The sequence below is a fragment of the Tachysurus fulvidraco genome, chromosome 18 (assembly GCF_022655615.1).
Source record: "Tachysurus fulvidraco isolate hzauxx_2018 chromosome 18, HZAU_PFXX_2.0, whole genome shotgun sequence".
Taxonomy (NCBI): Eukaryota; Metazoa; Chordata; class Actinopteri; order Siluriformes; family Bagridae; genus Tachysurus; species Tachysurus fulvidraco.
The window spans coordinates 17,739,814-17,758,212 of NC_062535.1; the positions used below are offsets into that span (position 1 = coordinate 17,739,814).

Genomic DNA, 18,399 nt, shown 5'->3' on the forward strand with positions numbered 1-18,399 from the left:
TACATGGCCTATTCGCCGGACGAACAGACCAAATAAGTGTAACGTTAATTCCATTACTGTTAATTTCAACTTAGGTTAAAATATTTAGAAGTCACTATAACACATTATAGTTACTTATAAATATTTACCTTGCTTCGCGAGCCAAAATCGCTACAATGATATACACTGTATTGTACATCTATTGTGAGAAATTGCTTTGAATATTTGGGAGATCTAAAAGTTTAAACCCTTATGTGTTCATTATAAAGTCACCAATCCTAAACCCATGTCACTGATACTATACCAATGTTGCTCTCTTTTATCCATCTGAAATCGATATTTAGAGAGGCGTTGCTTGTGATGAGTGCAGAAAATTTAGTCCAGTTGGTAAGTGAAAAATTGAGAACTTGAACATCTGTAAAGATTCATAAATAAATAAAAAGTATTTTATTGTGTGATTATCTTTAGTGCCAAACTTATTCTTTAGTGTATATGGCAGCTGACTGATTTATATTTGATATTGTCTAAAAGCAGATTTCTTACCTAAGTTTTGGACAGAGAAGATGTCTGTCTCATTCACAAGAGTGGACACCAGTTTCTCAGTTACATTCAGTAGATCATTTGCAAACCTTCTGAGAGTAGTTTGGTCCGGACCGTCGGTTGTAACACATGTTGTAAGATTCATTATTGTCTTCAAATACATTTTCACCTTCTACAAAACAACCAGAGATGCTCTAAAGTTTCCACATTCAAATGGTAATCCTGTCACTTAATGTGTTTATATTCACAATAAAGAAATCAGAGCACTAAATACATCTCACCTCCTTAGATAATGTAAAATTAGGCATCTGGGTTTGGTTCCAGATCTCCAGTGTTTTTGAGTCAGGCTACAGCAAGAAATTAAGATTTCAGATTCATTTCTCCTTCTGCCTTTTAATTCTTAGCTTTTTTTATCTGAACATTTAACATAAACTTGTAATTGGGTGGAATATGAAGGAATTAATGAATCAATCAAATGCTAAATATAAAATACAACAACATATGAAGGAATTGGACAATAAGTGTTTTAAAGGCTGCAGCTTATTTCTTCAGTCATACTTACATGGCATTTTTCAAGCAATGCCAATTCATCACCTAAAAAAAAAGGGTGAATTACTTAAGAATTAGAATCCACCCATGTACAGTCCGAGGGCAGATAAATAAGGCCATTTGTTTATTATATGTATACATCTAACAGCAGCAGTCTGTAGCAGCATTTAAAAATGGTGTAATGTAGAAAACTATGAATTATAACTTTCCTTTTTGACGATTCTTTTTTCTCAAGAAATATGAAAATAGATAAGAATAAAATGAAAATGCTTACATTTGTTTCTTTAGAAGAGTTATGACTAATTATTATTAACTTACTGGAAAGTGAAGAGTCACATGTTGTAAATAGTAACAGAACAGTGATACCTGGAGGAGAGACACAGGGATGAGTTTATTACTGATGGCCTTTACACACAAACCTTTACAGCATAAAGTGTACATTCTAAATTCGGTTCACGTAAGTTCACCTGATTATCAATAGCACACATTATTATAGACACCCGCAGCACCTGAGCTATTTATTCAGCTCTGTTCCTCAGCTGATACAACAAGACTTTGTTTCATGTTTGCTCTTTCTGATTTTGACCCAAGTTCACGATTATATCTTGTCCTCCATATACCTGTTTGAACCTCACCTGACCCACTGTGTGACTTTAGATTCTGTGATTAAAATTGTGTTCTTGATTGCTTTAAATAAAATCATCCACTGTAACTGTCGCTGTCTCTACTAGCTGACAGTAAGATAAGCTGTAAATTACAGGAATCCAGTGAAGAACCAAGCAAAGTAATAATAATAATAATAATAATAATAATAATAATAATAATAATAATAATAATAATCTAAACTATTGACATTGAACTGATCTGTATGTAAATAAAAACTCTTTCCTTCCTGTTACTGTATAATAGAAAGTGTGTGTACTTAGTGACGGAAAAACACAATGATGACTCTTTAAAATTTTCAAATCATTTTTTAACCTTCTAGTTGCTCTGTGATAAAGAAATAAACTTAACCTCCCATCAGTCTATCAGTAAAATACTCACCACTCCACAGAAGTATCATGCTGTAATGTTTGTTTGTTAAATCTTCACTCGTAGTCCAGGGGAATATTGCTGCAGAATAGAGTGAGTGAGTGAAGGTCCAAATAAAATGGGATCATTATTTTTGTCAGCATATCTGTAAATCTGTAAATCATTTGCATTGGGCATCTAAAATGTGATACTTCATTGTCAGAGTGGCAGCGAAGCAGCTTTTGCATATATACAGTTCTCTGAGTTCCAAAGAAGAGGAATGGTAAAGGCATGGATAATGGAAGAAGTGATGAACTCCTGGGAACTCACAGAGATATAATTCTACAGATTAAACGTGTTTTATGGTCCACAGTGTGAGGATATGTGTGTATTTACAAAAAAATCCAAAAAGCTCTAGCTTGGGATTTTGATCAATTTTGACATGTAAATGTTTGTTTTTTTTTTTTTTTTCAGCAGAAATGAGCTGCTAATCTGCATCTATATTTTGCTGAATGACGTGTGTTCTGATCGATGATGGAATTAAACAGGAAGAGAATTTAAATAGCTGGTGTATAAACAAAGTAAATATCTGTGTTCTTATTAAACAAACAAGAAATAAGCAATGCACAATCATGGCAATTATTATTATTATTACTATACTGTAGAAACATCCTGAGTCTGAAAGTTTGAGGTTCTGAGTGAGGGAATGTGTGCACCAGTAAGGACGACTGATCAGATCAATCATCGGACTGGACAGTGACAATAAAATGGAACGTTAACAGGTTTAGATGTGTATCTGGTTAATGACTGAATCTTTTAGCATGTTGATTTACATTTTGGGTAAATAATTCAGGATCTATCTGTGTGATCAGATGTCAACAACTGCCCCCTACCCAACCCTAGTTCCCCTCCATGGAGCAGCTCCATGTGTACAGGGCTGGTGTACTTTCATTCTGAGGTTCATAGATCAGAAGATAGACAGCTCTACAGTTTTTCACACTAATTACTGAAGTATAATTTTATTTTATTAAGGTGTTACAGGAATAGGGAATGAAATACAGGATACATTCATGCATTAAATGGCAAACAAAACAAGTAACTTAAATCTAAATAATTTTTTTTATGGTTATTCATACAATAAATACATGTCTACATATTTAATAATATATCAGGTTGATAGACAGACTTTAAGGACAATAGACCTTTAACCACTGAAAAGAAAAAAAAACAAAGGTTTTTTAAACATCTGTAAAACATCCCGTTACATGAAAAAGCCATTAGAATTAAAATCTATATTTTATGTATATATTCCACAGTGCTGTAGAATATTGCAAATTACAGCTTTATATTAATGCACTCATGTTAATCTGTTGTGGTTTCTATAGTAACATCTCATTCAAAGGGTCTCGTACACCAGACAGTCCACATAATTACATTAAACATTGTGTGTCATCTGTCACATGCTGAAGTTTCTGTAAGTAGATCATTATTATTTTTATTAATTCTTTAACAGTTGAACATGAGTCTAATCTGGAGATTAGTTATGAGTTTTAGTTCTCCTGCGACTTCTCAGGTTGTCCACTGACACTCGCGGAATTCCGTATCACGTTTCCGGGTTGTTGGAATAGCAAAAGGAAGACAGAAAATTTCTTAACATCTTTCTGACCTGGAAGTGGATTAAAGAAGTGAAAATAGTCCAATAAACAAAAACACATAAAAAAGAAATTTTACTCTACAGCAGGTCACATTCTGTTTTAAGGCTTCGTCTCCTTATAAATGTTATTTCATTGTACTAGTTTAGTTCAGACAGGCAAAGAGACATGGAGTCATTCAGACAAGTGGCTCTCTGTTGAGTGCTGACGCAACAGAAAATAAATGGAGTCACTATTACTCAGCCCTTATTAGTTGTCCTGTAAATCTTCTGCTTGTCCCCTGACACTCCTAGAGGTTTCTACTGGATTGTTGGAGAAGCACAAAACACACATAACATTCCTGTACTTCTGCCTGACCTGGAAATGGATGAAGAGAGACCAAAGTGTTTAAATTTGTGGCATCCTACAATGTAGGGTATCAAATGTAAAAAATTTGGAGGCTATAAACACACATTAGATAAAGAGTCATGTAAAGTAACAGGTTTAAGGCGAGGGCTGACCTCTTGGTTGAAGAGACAGTGGATGAGGAAGATGAAGGTACCCTGCTGGGAGTTGAGGAACCGGAAGGCGTGATATAAAGCTCCGTTCTTGCTGGGAATGTACAGGAATATCAAGTAGCAAACAAGAATGATAAACTGAGTCAGGCTCCTGAGCATCAGGCATATGATCAGGTTCTTCTCAGCAGAGGAACTCAGGTGCAAAATTTCATTCTTCAACTTCTTAAGAGTGAAGATCATGATGATAACAGTACTGAGGCAGGGGACCAGATTTAACTGAACAGGGAAAAGGAAATAGAGGCCACATGTAAAGAAAGATAGCAACTCATCTACATCAGACATTTGATAGTAGTTCTAATAAAAATGACTTACTGTAAAAGTGAAAACAACAGGAGCAGCAAAAATAAAGATCAGTTTTTCATCATCCACAAACCAGCATCTAGACAAAGAACAATACATTTGTTATTATTTAAATCATTTACATGGAGAAAAACTAATACAAGTGAACCAAATAGAACGAGTGCCTTTCTATAAATCTGTGATTTGCAGTTGTTCTGCTATTATTTCTGCTGTTCCAGAAAATGAGTCAACTTTTACTGACCAATCATAAGCTTGGTTTGAACTGTGCTGTACATCAGCTGTGTGATAAACTGAATTCAGACTCACTCTTCATCGATGTAACCCTTAGGAAAGCGAACACCAGACATGCCCAGTACTCCCAGTGGAATAAGATATCCAATCACAGTTAACCATTTCCAGCTAAACACTTGCTCTGAGATTGATGTGATATTAGAAAGGTTCTTCATAAAGTTGTAGAGCAGCACAGCTTCAATGAACATCCACACAAACACAGACATTAAAAAATACCAATGGAATCCAGCCAGGACTGCACGCAGTTTCTAGAGAGAGAGAGAGAGAGAGAGAGAGAGAGAGAGAGAGAGAGAGAGAGAGAGAGAGAGTGAGTGAGAGTGTGTGTGTGTGAGAGAGAGAGAGAGAGAGAGAGAGAGAGAGAGAGAGAGAGAGAGAGAGAGAGACAGACTTTTGACTTTTTCAACACTATCATTAAAATTCATGGCGACTTAATAAATAAATAAATAAATAAATAAATAAATAAATAAATAAATAAATAAATAAATAAATAAATAAATAAATAAAGGTGTTAAGATGGTTTCTACATTGCTTAAAATATGGGTGATTAGTTGAACTCTGGGGAAAAGTTCAGTTCCTCCACAGAGCACAAAGCATTTTCCCAACACCACACACATTTAAAACCATCAACATTGTTCCTACTTTTGTAAAAATTAAAATCAGAGAGAGAGAGAGAGACAGAGAGAGAGAGAGACAGAGAGAGGGACAGAGAGAGAGAGAGAGACAGACAGAGAGAGAGAGAGAGAGAGACAGACAGACAGAGAGAGAGTGAGACAGAGAGAGAGAGAGAGAGAGAGAGAGAGAGAGAGAGACACAGAAAGACAGAGAGAGAGAGAGAGAGAGAGAGAGAGAGAGAGAGAGAGAGAGAGAGAGAGAGAGAGAGAGAGAGAGAGATCATAACGGTCAGGGGATGCAAGGAACAAAACATTTTGTGTGTGCACTATTATAAGAAATAATTAATGACAGTCATGTGAAATTGTGAATGTGAAAGTGTTAATTGCAGCTCTATTCCCAAATGTCTTTTTTTTTTAGAATGTACCACTCTGTGTGTTTTATCCTTTTATAGTTACATTTATCATTTGTGAAACAAGGAAAGTCTTCTTATATTTTAACTTTAAATTTCCAGTCTTAGTTTTTCTTTCTCCTGAAAAAAAAAAAACTCACCAGAGATTGAATGTTGGCCAGGAAAAGAGTTTTGATCAGACTGAGAAAGTGAAACAGCAGAAGGTTTATGCATAGGTTTATCAGGGCTGCATTGGTCACTGGGTTCCGGGAATAAAGGGATAATGTCACTATAGACAAGCTCAGAAATACGAGTCCCACTATTATAGCCACTGCAATCAGCGTGTTTATGACACGATCACTCTGAAAATAAATAGACCAGTTAGCACCAGTCACACTGTTGACACTATGCCTATTCACACATACACACACACACACACACACACACACACACACACACACACACACGTATTATATAGTATTTGAACAATGGTGCATATATCCACTATAAATTTACATGTAATGTCTTTGATTTTGTGCTTAAAATGTTAAGATGTTTAAAATGCAAACTTAATATTTAAATTTATTCTGACTTTATTTTATTTTATATATACTGTTAGTTTTATATATATATATATATATATATATATATATATATATATATATATATATATATATATATATATATATATATAGAGAGAGAGAGAGAGAGAGAGAGAGAGAGAGAGAGAGAGAGAGACTCCAAAAGACCTCTGAACTTATGCTGCAAATCCCATTGATTTCTGAATTCAATTTCATGAACGAGTGAACTTGGTTTGCAGCAATGTTTAGGTAGGTGTTACGTGTCAAAGTAACATTCACATGAATGGCAGTACCAAAGGACTCGACTACTTCTCATATGCATCCTTGTGCCATCTCTACTTCAGGCAAGTTATGAACATACACCCAGAAATCCATGATGTAAATGTGAATAAATCATCCAGACACTTTACATTTACAGCATTTAGCAGACTTATCCACTTATCTCACTTTTATACAACTAAGCAATTGAGGGTTAAGGGCCTTGCTCAGGGGCCCAGCAGTGGCAGCTTGGTGGATGTAGGAACCAAACTCACAACATTCTGATTGGTAGCCCAACACCTTAACCACTAGGCTACCACATCCCACCTTCTTCCTCATGACAAGAAGACACCAGTGAAGCCAGTAGGCAGAGAGATGACAATGTGCTCAAAGCCAGAGGGTAAAGAAGAAGAACTACCTTTGGTGAAGCCAGGATACAGAGAGACCATGATGGTGGTAAAGCCAAGAGGTGAGAGACGAAGCTGGGGGATGTTGCAGCCTAGTGGCTAAGGTTTTGGATTATTGATTTTAAGTTTGCAAATCTCACATCCACCAAGGAACACATGGAACACATTAATTTGGAACACATGGTACACAATTTTTAACAATAGAAATATTTCCAAATTAAGCCCGAATTTGACCCAATGGTTGTCTTCTGCTGTTGTAGCTCATGTGCCTTAAGGCTCATTTTGAAGCCTGTAATGAGGGAATACACCCCGGATTGTATGCCAGTCAGTCATAGGACACTAATCGTTGTATACCTCAACGATTTTTTAACTGTAACAGTGTTATTCTTGGTTATTTTTTTTCTGATCTACATTCACTTTCCATTCAGTGCTTATCTTTTATCTCTACTCCTGTTTGTGGTTTCCACAGACAGAATATCAAGATACTAAATGGAGATCTAACCAGTATGGAGGTGGATAGTAGCTCAGAGTTAAAAAAAAATCTCTGATCTACCAAAATATCATGGGTTGTAAAAACCTCACTGAATTGGTTATAGAAACTAAGTTTGAGCTTCTCCATGTAACGGTAAAAAATACAAAGCTGTAACCTAAAATACATTTGATCTGATTTTCTGATATTTTTTTCCTGCATTTTCAAAACATGATATTTCTTTCATGGTTAATGTGTGGTTTAGTGTGTATGTGTAAAAGATCTCTTACACTGCATGGGTCGGTCTGCAGGATGAGAGCAACCGTAGCCATGTGATCACATGAGCACTCTGTGTGAGTGATGTTAAACTTTATGATGCTACAACCATCATTAAGCCATGTGTCCTTCTTCCAGTACACACAGGAGAGAATGTCTTTAGGCTGGAACTCCTAGCCAGTGGGTAAAAAGGTTAAACATACTAAAAATGATCATTATAAAACTCATGAGACAATGGATCAAGACAAATAACTTACGTAAAAATGATTGAAGGTGATTTTGAGTGGGTTGGTGAGGGTTGTGTTGTTAGTTTGGGGAAGAGAAGCAGACACCACAGTGGACATCATGGTCTTATTTGTTTTTATAATTGTCTTAAAGAAAGTAGGTCTCAGGGTTTTTTCCCAATTGGTGTAAGTTATGAGGGACACAGCAGCTGATCCTAAAGTTATAATAATGTTGAAGTTAAAATAAAAAAATGAAGATAAATACAGAAATTAATATTAAAGGATCACATTTATTACATAATTCTTAATAACATCGAAATCCTCTGTACAATCTTTTAAATCGATGCCTTCACTTATTTTCTTTCTTTATTTTTTTGTACAGAAAACAAAAGACTGTTACAGTTTTACCCCTTACTCCTTGCTGTTATTTGCCCTTACCCTTTGATTGTATCAGCTACTGATCTGAGAAATAATGCTTTTGCTTTGCAAAAAAAGAGATTCAGGTTCATAAAACCAGACATTTAAAAAAGTGAAAGTGAAACTAAATTCATTTTAATTATGATTATATTCAAATATTAATTAGTTAATTATAAAATGAAAGATAATACCACACCATTGTTGTTTGTTGAAATTTCAGCAAAATTGATATCCACAGAAGCATATGGTGTACAGAGTTGAAGAATTTCACTTGAGGAAATATTAGTTGCAACCACGATGGTAACGTCTAGAAGGATAGAAAGTCGGGGTAGATTTAGCTGTCATCAAATGGGAATATATTCAAAGCAAAATAAATAAATAAATAAATAAATAAATAAATAAATAAATAAATAAATAAATAAATAAATAAATTTAAAAATCTATCAAATAAAATAAATTGTCTGGTAGTTTATATTATGAAAAAAACTTTGTTAAAAAAGAGCTTTTGTACCTAAATCTTGGAGAGACAAGCTGATGGAAGGATTTGTTTTTCTCACCAGTGTAGACACCAGTTGCTCAGTTACATTCAATACAGCATCTCCATAGGATGCAAAAAAAAATTGATCAAAATCACTGTCTGTCATACGAGTCGTGAGATTCATTACGACGTTCAAATATTTTTTCACCATCTGTCCGACGGGTGGAGAGACATCCATGAATCCATATCTAAATTAAATTACCATGTGCTCCAAAAAGGGCCCGATATTTATAATCAAGGAAATAACAGCAAACATCTCTTACCTCTTGTGGTAATTCTGGATGAATTTCAAAAGGAATTTGATGCAGGAACCCCAGTGTGCATGATCTTGACAAATAATTCTAGATAAAAAAGTTTTTTTCTAATGCTATTAGAATCTAGAAAGAGCTTGCAATATTAAATCCTGAAAGTTCTTTACAATAAGAATTCAGAAACAAGTGTTTGTCATCCACACAGCACTCTTCCATCCTCAATCCTCACTCCTTCTCATGTTAATAAAGTTCTCTCTGGAGACTAAAATGCACCTATTAAAAGCCCCATGCTCCAACACATACAAACAATCACATACAGCACATTACACACTGAACTCTACTGTATGCCTAAATAATGCTGTAGGTAGTAACAGGTTCAAGGTTGCAAATACAGCTCATCTGATCTCTTCAATGTTCCTCATACTGCTGCTAATATTTCTATCCTGTTCATGTACTATTGCAATGTTCGGAGACAGTTGTCTTACCTCGCATGGATCAGACTGCACGATGATAGCAAAGGTCCCTAAGCGATTACATCTGCACACAGTGTGACTGCTATTGGTCTCTGTGATACTACAGCCTTCTGAAACCCATCTGTTTTCCTCCCAGTATACACAGGAGAGAATATGGTCAGGTGCCACCTCCTTTGCAACAGTCAAAGAAGAAAAAATAAACCATGGCAAAAGTTATTCATTCATTTGTTAATCTTTTAATCTAGCACTTTATAATAGTCAGGTTGTGATCCAGGGAACACACGGTGCCAAGCAGAAATACACCCTGCTTATTATATAATAGCTAATCCAACTCCCCCAAGATTTTGAACAGTGGGAGGAAACAAATCTGGAAGGAGAGAAGGTATGAAATACTGCACAGTTTGGGTTTGAAGCATGGGACAGGAATCTGTGGGCCTTTTTACACCTGGTCACTTCATGTGTCGTCTCTGATCTGATAGCTATCTGATTTGTTAAAACTGTTCCGTTTACTGTACATTAGGCCACATAAATGCATCTTGGCGAATCGGATATCGATCCGATCTTTCTATTGAAATGGAACACGCTTCGGTGTATGCCGTTTTCAGAATGCAATCAAAAAGAAGACGAAAAAACTTGTTACAATGGTTATGCTACAAAAAACAACCCTGCGTTTCGTCCATGTTATTTGTTTCTGGCCCGATACACAACTCGCGAGTCACCTGCGAGTGACGTAGTTCCGTTTGGGAGGAGTATAGCACTGACGTATGTGGCTCGAACAACCACATTCATTTACACCTGTCCAGTTTCATCTGAAATGCGTCCCAGACCACCTCCTGAAGGGGTTTGAGCCATCAGATTTATATCAGTCTCGAAAACGTTTCGGAGGGCATTTAGACCTGGTCTTTTTACCATCGGTTAGCTATCGGATCACAGAAAACGCATGAAATGACCAGGTGGAAAAAGCCCCTGAGAGACACCACCAGTGTGTGCTGTGCCACCTGGTTAGGGCATTATGTAAAATATATTCAAATATATATACATATATATATAGCCATTATTTAAAATATATTTTAAACATACAACAAAATAACAACACTTTTAAAGTACAAATAACTGACTCTGATGTGCTTCAGGGTGAAGTTGACAGGTTCAGGTGTGTTGGTGTCATTGGATTTGGGAAGTGTTGCTGACACCACCATGGATATAATGGTTTTCTTTGTGTCTGTAAATGTTTTGGTGAAGGTATGTTCTAATAAGTTTGCCATGCCAGTGTAGCTCATGAAGGCCACAGCAACTTGTCCTGTAGGTACAATGACACTGAAGTTTGGATTATATTAGAACGGCATTACAATTTTTATAGTCACTTTTTATAAATCTGCTTGCTGAAACCTTCTTGAAATAAATATTTTAGTGAGATAAAAAAAAAAAAAAACAAATAAACAAACACAGAAACAAAAAAAAAAAAAAAATCAACTGACAGGAATCAACTGACAGATCTGGAGAATCAGAGATATGCATATGATATTAAGCATTTAAAGTTCATTACGATACCTTTGTCTTTATTAAAATTTGCAATTAGATTGATATCCATAGAGGCATGACTTGTATTGAGACGGAGGTTTGTCGAGAAGTTTTCCGGTTCAACTGCGATAACCTGAAGCTCTGGAAAGATAGATGTCAACATAGAGCAATGTTCAGAAATGATAGAAATCAAAATTAAGTTTCATGTACCGTAAGTGTACACTGTAGGATATAGGTGTAGTGTTCGAAAATGTACAAACTGGTTTTTATACCTAAAGTGTGGAGAGAGATGCTGATGGTTTTGTTTTTTTTCACCAAGGCTGACGCCAATTTCTGAGTAACGTCCATTAAAATATTCCCGTAGGAATTGTTGGTTTTCATCTCATTAGAAGTAAGATTCATTATTATGGTCAAATACTTTTGTACATTCTAGCAGACAAACAGAAAGACTCTCATGTGCATGAGATGCATAAGATGAGCACACTGTCCATAAATACATTTTTGTTTACAATATGAAACTTACTGCACCAAACTCGTCTCACCTCCTGTGATAAGTCTTGAGGAATGTTATACTTAATTTGCTGCAGGAACTCCATTGCACACTGTACTGTCAAATTAGACTAAAGAGAAAAAGTGTTATTGTGTAGTAATTAAATATAAAATGTAAAGGTTTTCTGAATGTTTAACATATTTTAATGTAGCTTTACAACAATGAAGCATTAAATAATTCTTAGTACTTTACCCCAGAAGTTATTTGCTAGTAAAGTGTCCATGTATTGGCATGTTATCATTTGATATAATATGTCATAGCCAGAACACTATAATAAGTGAAAAAAGTGAAAGTGATGTGACATACGGCTAAGTACGGTGACCCATACTCAGAATTCGTTCTCTGCATTTAACCCATCCAAAGTGAACACACACACAGCAGTGAACACACACACAGCAGTGAACACACACCCGGAGCAGTGGGCAGCAATTTATGCTGTGGCGCCCGGGGAGCAGTTGGGGGGTTCGGTGCCTTGCTCAAGAGCACCTCAGTCATGGTATTGCCGGCCTGAGACTCGAACCCACAACCTTACGGTTAGGAGTCAAACTCTCTAACCATTAGGCCACGACTTGATAGTAGAATACTACACCAATTTACTAGTCATAGTAGTGATTATTTATAAAAATAAAAAAAAACTATTTGAAATAAAGTAAAAATAAACACATCTACACATAGATGCATCCAATACAGCAACCGGGACTATGGGTTAATCTGCTGACCCTGAAGCTGTAAAGCCAAAATGAGCCAGCCATTAAGTGTACAGTATATTCTACTTACCCATAGATATATGCCATATATATATTGGAAATCATGGCCTAATGGTTAGAGAGTTTGACTCCTAACCGTAAGGTTGTGGGTTCGAGTCTCGGGCCGGCAATACCACGACTCAGGTGTCCTGAGGTGTTCACTGCTGTGTGTGCACTTTGGATGTGTTAAATGCAAAGAACGAATTCCGAGTATGGGTCACCATACTTAGCTGTATGTCACTTTCACTATATACACACACAGCTCTTACCTTGCATGGGTCAGTCTGACTGATGACAGCTAAAGTCGTCACACTTTGACACGAGCACACGGTGTGAGTGTTGTTCGTTTGTATGATCGAACACATATCCCATGTGTTTGTCTTCCAGTTCATACAAGAAAGGATGGCCTGAGGGTCTAAATCCTAACCAAATGAGGGGAAAAAAAGATATTGTTAAAAACGACAGTTTAAAGCAAATATTTATTATTGTTTGTTCAAAGGGATTTTTCATGATGTAGTAACCATGATGTGTTCGAGGGTGAAGATGACTGGCTTGGTGAGGTATGTGTTGGTGGTTTGTTGAAGTATTGCTGACACCACATTGGATATCACTGTGGTTGTAGTTGCTCTGTTCAGTGTGTTGAAAAAGCTCTGTTGAAGGATGTCTGACATGTTGGTGTAGCTCATGAAGGATGCTGAAATTTGAAAAACATAGATTGTCTTAAATTCTACAGTAAGCTATGACATTTCATGACAAAATATACCATAATATATGGTTTAATTATCATCAGAGATCTAAAGCAACCATATGCTGGGTTAGAAAAAAATAAGAACTATATTACAACTTTTGAGTGACATTTTTCATTTTGCTGAATAGATACTTGGATACTGCCATTTTATTATTATTATTATTATTATTATTATTATTATTATTATTATTATTATTATTATTAGTAGTAGTAGTAGTAGTAGTAGTAGTAGTAGTAGTAGTAGTAGTAGTAGTAGTAGTAATGGCAGTATTGAGATTGCAGAAAAATGGAAATGTATATCATACAATGACAATATTATTTCTATTTTGCAGATTCTGGATATATTTTTTATGCAGTGTGAGCCCTGTTTGTGAATAGTGGGAGGAAACCAGGAGAAGCAATGTGTGATTCCAGGAATGTCCAAATGTCAGTTAACTGTCTGTTACTGATACACTAATCATATCCGGATATTAAAACATGCTCCTGATGGAGTGCAAATGTTGGTGGAAATATATGAGAAGCTGAAATTCTCATACTGTATATTCCTCCTTTCCATTTTTAATGTCCAAAGGTCCATTTTTAATGTCCAATTTTCCAAAGACAAACGTTAACGACACTGTAATCAGCGTAGATTTATGAAGATACTTTGAAACAGGTCCTTCGGAACTGCCTTAATCATGAGACTGAAGAAGCTATGGAACCGTGTGTGCCAGCTTTGCTGAGTCCATGTACAGTAAGCACCAGTACATACAATGCAAGCATATTTCCAGAGCATGTAACCGTCAGATCCTTTTAGATGATCGTTATTAAGAAGACAAAGAAGTCAAAGAAAACAACAATACTTCTATGAATGGCTATGCAACAATCAAGGCTAATGGAGGTGCAAATAAGGTGCCGGAACACTGGCAACCAGAAGAAGAGTCTTTGCCCACACTACAGCTGGTTTGGATTTGTTTGCTCTTGGTTCTGCAGACAAATCCTTCAAGATCATTTAAGCTGCCCATGGAGAATGACCGTTAATATCCAGTCACTACAAGTTCTACCAGTCGGACGCAAGACAATCGGTTTAATATTCCATCTGGAAAAATGGTCCGTGTTTGTCATGAGTCTGAATTGAATATGGTGCTTCAACCACAACCTCATGATGTTTGGCTCTGGCTCCTACCCTGCAGTACCTTTGTGATTGGGGTTGACCCCATGTGGGGCTTTTACATGTGACTTAAATCAGGTTGTATCCTAAACTAAAGTTTTTTCAAACTTTGAACTACAAAACTACAAAAATCTGAGTTGAATTTATCTTTAGTTGAATGCAACTTTAGAAGAGAAAAAAGCAACTGTACTGTACCAGCTTTAGATGTTGAAAGTCCAGTGAGATCAATAAGCACAGATGCAGTGTTTGTGTTGAGTTGCAAGATGTTGTTGCTGTTGACGTTACGCCTGAGTCTGAGTACTTGAACCTCTAGAGAGATATAGATATAGATCTGGGTCAGCTGTCTTTAAAACCTATATTGATAAAAAATAAATATTCACTTCCTCCCCTAATCTTGTGCATTTATTTTGGTATTTAGTTCAGCCTAATAAACATATTTATGTCATTGTACAGACACACAAAACACCACAGAATATGATTTATGGCCAATATAATACAAATAATGAAATCATTAATGTAATGGAGAAACACTTAAAGCAACCTGGAACTATAATATACGGTTAGGTAAAATAAAAAACAACTAAAAAGGGCACAGTGAATTAATGAGAGCACAAAAATCAGATCTTGCTGATTGGTTGATTTGGCCATATGCTAAAATAGTCCTTAATATGCAATACACATGCAGAAATGTAAAGGAATGATCCTCATCTAGGTGATGTGGCTTCAATGAAGATCATCTAGATGGCATTGTACTGTATATTGGTACATGATGGGAAATGCACCAGGTTTTTTCAGTATTCAGAGATTTGAGTTGAACCTCTGCACAGTGTGTACACAGTATGGGGTTGTCAGGAACTACTGGGACATTTCCCTGGCAGACCACCAGAGAGGGTGCTAACAAGTGTTTTGCTACAGCTTGTTTATACGTAATGAGGTTATGAGGTTATGTGTTTACCCACGTGTTGTGTCATGTCCCTCCTGTTGTTCTGTTTCCCACCTTGTCATCTGTTTCCCATTAGTCCTAATGTGTTGTCCTATTTATACCTGTCCTTTTGTGCCTGTCTTTGTCCAGTGTATGTTCATTTTCTGGTTTGGTTTTTATGCACTTTGTTACTGTTATTCATGTTGTGTTGTATTATTACACATGTTTTGTCTGTTTCATGTCATGTCTAAGTTACATCATGTTGTTAATAAAAGCAGGTACGTACTCTTTTACCCTGCACTTGGGTCTGATTTACAGCATTGTGGGTGGTTGAATTCTGTGGAAGTTCTGGGTTCAATCCCCACCTTCGGTGGCGCCTTCCAACCGTCATTTTTTATTTTTTTTGTGAATTGACAACTGAAATGCCTTTGTGGTGTTCTGAATACCTTATTTTTATTGTGTACCTATATTTTGGACAGATAATCTGATGGTCGTGAAGTTCTGAAGGGAATTCTCCATCAGCATAGACACCAATTCCTCGTTTTTGTTCAATATTTCCATTCCAAACAGTGCTAGATCATTTGGGTCGGGAGCATTTTGTTTCATACAAGCCGTAAGATTCATGATCTGCTTTAAATAGTTTTCCACATCCTACTCAAAATGTAAAGAGATTAATTACACATTAATTCCATACAAATACAACGACAATCCTGTTCATCAAAGCATTTAGAGTTGCACTTAGGAAATGTCTCACAGATTCAAATTCTATAGGTGTGATGTACTGAATAGTCAGTTTTCTGAATGCATCCATTGCATCATCCTAAATATAACAAAATAAGAATACATTAATTATGCAAAAAGTGGAAACTCATTTTAGTGACCCGTGTAAATATTATACATTCTTCTTATTGCTTTGTTTAATGCTAAAATTAATTAATGCTAAAATAAAACACAATCTCAAAGACTCGGTTAATTAAACTAAACACCACAGTCAGTGTATCTTCATGACCCATTCACACATACCGGACATGTTTCAGGAAATGGCTCTGTGATAGAAAGGAAGGAAAAAAAAACATTTTTACAGAATTATAATCCTGCAAACATTCTCCAAAGTCCTTCTAACAGTCAGACTATCACAGGTATACACCACATGAAGCAGGGAAACCACAGAACTCCATCTAATGCTCTCCTGAATCCTGTAGGCATCTAATAATAACAACCTTCAGTCCAGTTTACTGTAAAATGATTCCACTATGCAATAATATTTAACATATGGAAAAAAAAACAAAAAAAAACAAACAATGGAAACCATCAGTTTATTGTTTGACTTATTACACAGTTGTGTTGGTGCTGTTGCTTACTGAATTGTGAATTAGCAACAGTAATAAATGAGTTCAGGATCAGCGCAATGACAACTGTGGAGAGAAGAATCATAGGGATTTCATCAATTCACCAAAAAGAACTAATTTACTGACAAGTTTAAAATATTTTCTATAACACAGACGATTCTCTTTAATTGTTTTAGAAGATTAGATTGATTTATATTAAATAAGTCCACAATCCAATGGAGATATCGTTCCAGTCATTAGGGGAAAAAACAAGGAGGAATTCAATGAAACATTTCAAACCTTCTTTCAATCAAATGAGGAAAAGATCTCTAACACTCTTAAACTCTGGATTTTATTAGTGCCACTGTTTAATAGATTAATCACTAAAATTAAACTGAATACTGTGTCTGTGTTACACTACACTGTATGTCCCCTGCACTCAACACCACTACAACTACAACACCATCGTTCAACAACTATAAGACTCAGAAACCTGAATAGAAACAGTTCCTTTGCCAACCAGCCAGCGCTAATAATAATAATAATAATAATAATAATAATAATTGTCATCTCATTGTCATCATCATAATCTTCCTCCTCCTCCTCATCATCATCATCATCATCATCATCATCATCATCATCATCATCATCATCATATTTCCTTCACTAAACTAAAAACACACTTTTTGTACTATACATTTTTGTCTACAGGTGAAAAACAAAAAACTCATCAAACAGATTTTCTTATGAAATGTCCTGAATGGTTAAGATATATAACTCCCATTGCTAACACACGCACACACACACACACACACACACACACACACACACACACACACACACACACACACACACACACTTCTGTTTGTTAGTTATTTACTCACTTTTCAGTAAGAGAGTCATATTTGGGTTTAGTTGAAGTGTCCTTGTTCGTCCTATAGAGCGAGTTCTGTCATTAAAATTAAACTGGATGGTAAATACATGTTTGTTCCCATATCATCAAATCAGAATCATTTGCATTCGGTGCATAAAGTGTGACACGCATTGTTAGTGCTGCAAATATATTGTAAAAGGTTTTGCATGTTACGCTCCAGTTGGAACAATAACAGAAATAGTACAATGAACAAGAACAAGAATTTCATAAATATGGAGAGATAAAAGCAAAATAAACAAATGACAATCTGTTTCCTTTTCTATTGAACTAACCCGAAAGTTTACATGGAATATTTAGAAAGAAATCGAACCACATGGTACAGATGACTATCAGAGTGAATATGATATCTCACTGTATATGAGGAAGTCAGTAACAAACAATGATATGATAATAGCACATAGAGCTCTTATAATGTAATATAATATAATATAATATAATATACAATATCACTGAATGTTCAAGTAAAGTGTATTTGTTTGAATCTGCTATAAAAAAAAAAGCTCTAAAACTTTATTGTTAAAAATGTAATTCATTGCAGTTTTTTGAACAACATAATAGACACATACTGTATGTGGCATCTCTGGGGTTACAACAGTATCTTATTAATTAATTAAGTAATTATTTTTTAAATTTATTTATCATATTCTAATAACTCTGAAGGAAGTTGTTTTTAATATTTTTGAACTTTTTTTTAATTCACCGCCATCTCCTGTGTTCACACTGAAAT

General features: G+C 35.6%; 3 protein-coding genes across 4 annotated transcripts; all 3 read right to left on the bottom strand.

Annotated features, from left to right (window-relative positions):
* Positions 1 to 3,125: 3,125 nt before the first annotated feature.
* Positions 3,126 to 8,297, bottom strand: LOC113636371 (adhesion G protein-coupled receptor E1-like). Its single transcript, XM_027136451.2, has 7 exons — positions 8,128 to 8,297; positions 7,885 to 8,043; positions 6,041 to 6,241; positions 4,895 to 5,127; positions 4,601 to 4,667; positions 4,232 to 4,504; positions 3,126 to 4,088 (listed from the first exon to the last, which is right to left on the bottom strand). The coding sequence occupies exons 1-7, from the start codon at positions 8,215 to 8,217 to the stop codon at positions 3,981 to 3,983; spliced, it is 1,131 nt and encodes a 376-aa protein (XP_026992252.2). The 5' UTR covers positions 8,218 to 8,297; the 3' UTR covers positions 3,126 to 3,980.
* A 731-nt stretch (positions 8,298 to 9,028) lies between these two features.
* Positions 9,029 to 11,421, bottom strand: LOC113636406 (adhesion G protein-coupled receptor E3-like). 2 transcript variants are annotated; one of them, XM_047803628.1, is made up of 4 exons: positions 11,325 to 11,421; positions 10,892 to 11,073; positions 9,786 to 9,944; positions 9,029 to 9,390 (listed from the first exon to the last, which is right to left on the bottom strand). In XM_047803628.1, exons 1-4 carry the CDS (start codon positions 11,362 to 11,364, stop codon positions 9,238 to 9,240), a joined length of 534 nt encoding a protein of 177 aa, XP_047659584.1. In that variant the 5' UTR covers positions 11,365 to 11,421; the 3' UTR covers positions 9,029 to 9,237. The 2 variants fall into 2 exon arrangements, with proteins under 2 accessions (XP_047659584.1, XP_047659585.1); XM_047803629.1 differs by lacking the exon at positions 9,029 to 9,390 and having other exon boundaries at positions 9,512 to 9,944.
* A 152-nt stretch (positions 11,422 to 11,573) lies between these two features.
* On the bottom strand, positions 11,574 to 15,532 carry LOC125139448 (adhesion G protein-coupled receptor E4-like). The gene is made up of 4 exons (XM_047803630.1): positions 14,684 to 15,532; positions 13,112 to 13,284; positions 12,860 to 13,012; positions 11,574 to 11,914 (listed from the first exon to the last, which is right to left on the bottom strand). Exons 2-4 carry the CDS (start codon positions 13,274 to 13,276, stop codon positions 11,747 to 11,749), a joined length of 486 nt encoding a protein of 161 aa, XP_047659586.1. The 5' UTR covers positions 13,277 to 13,284; positions 14,684 to 15,532; the 3' UTR covers positions 11,574 to 11,746.
* Positions 15,533 to 18,399: the final 2,867 nt, after the last annotated feature.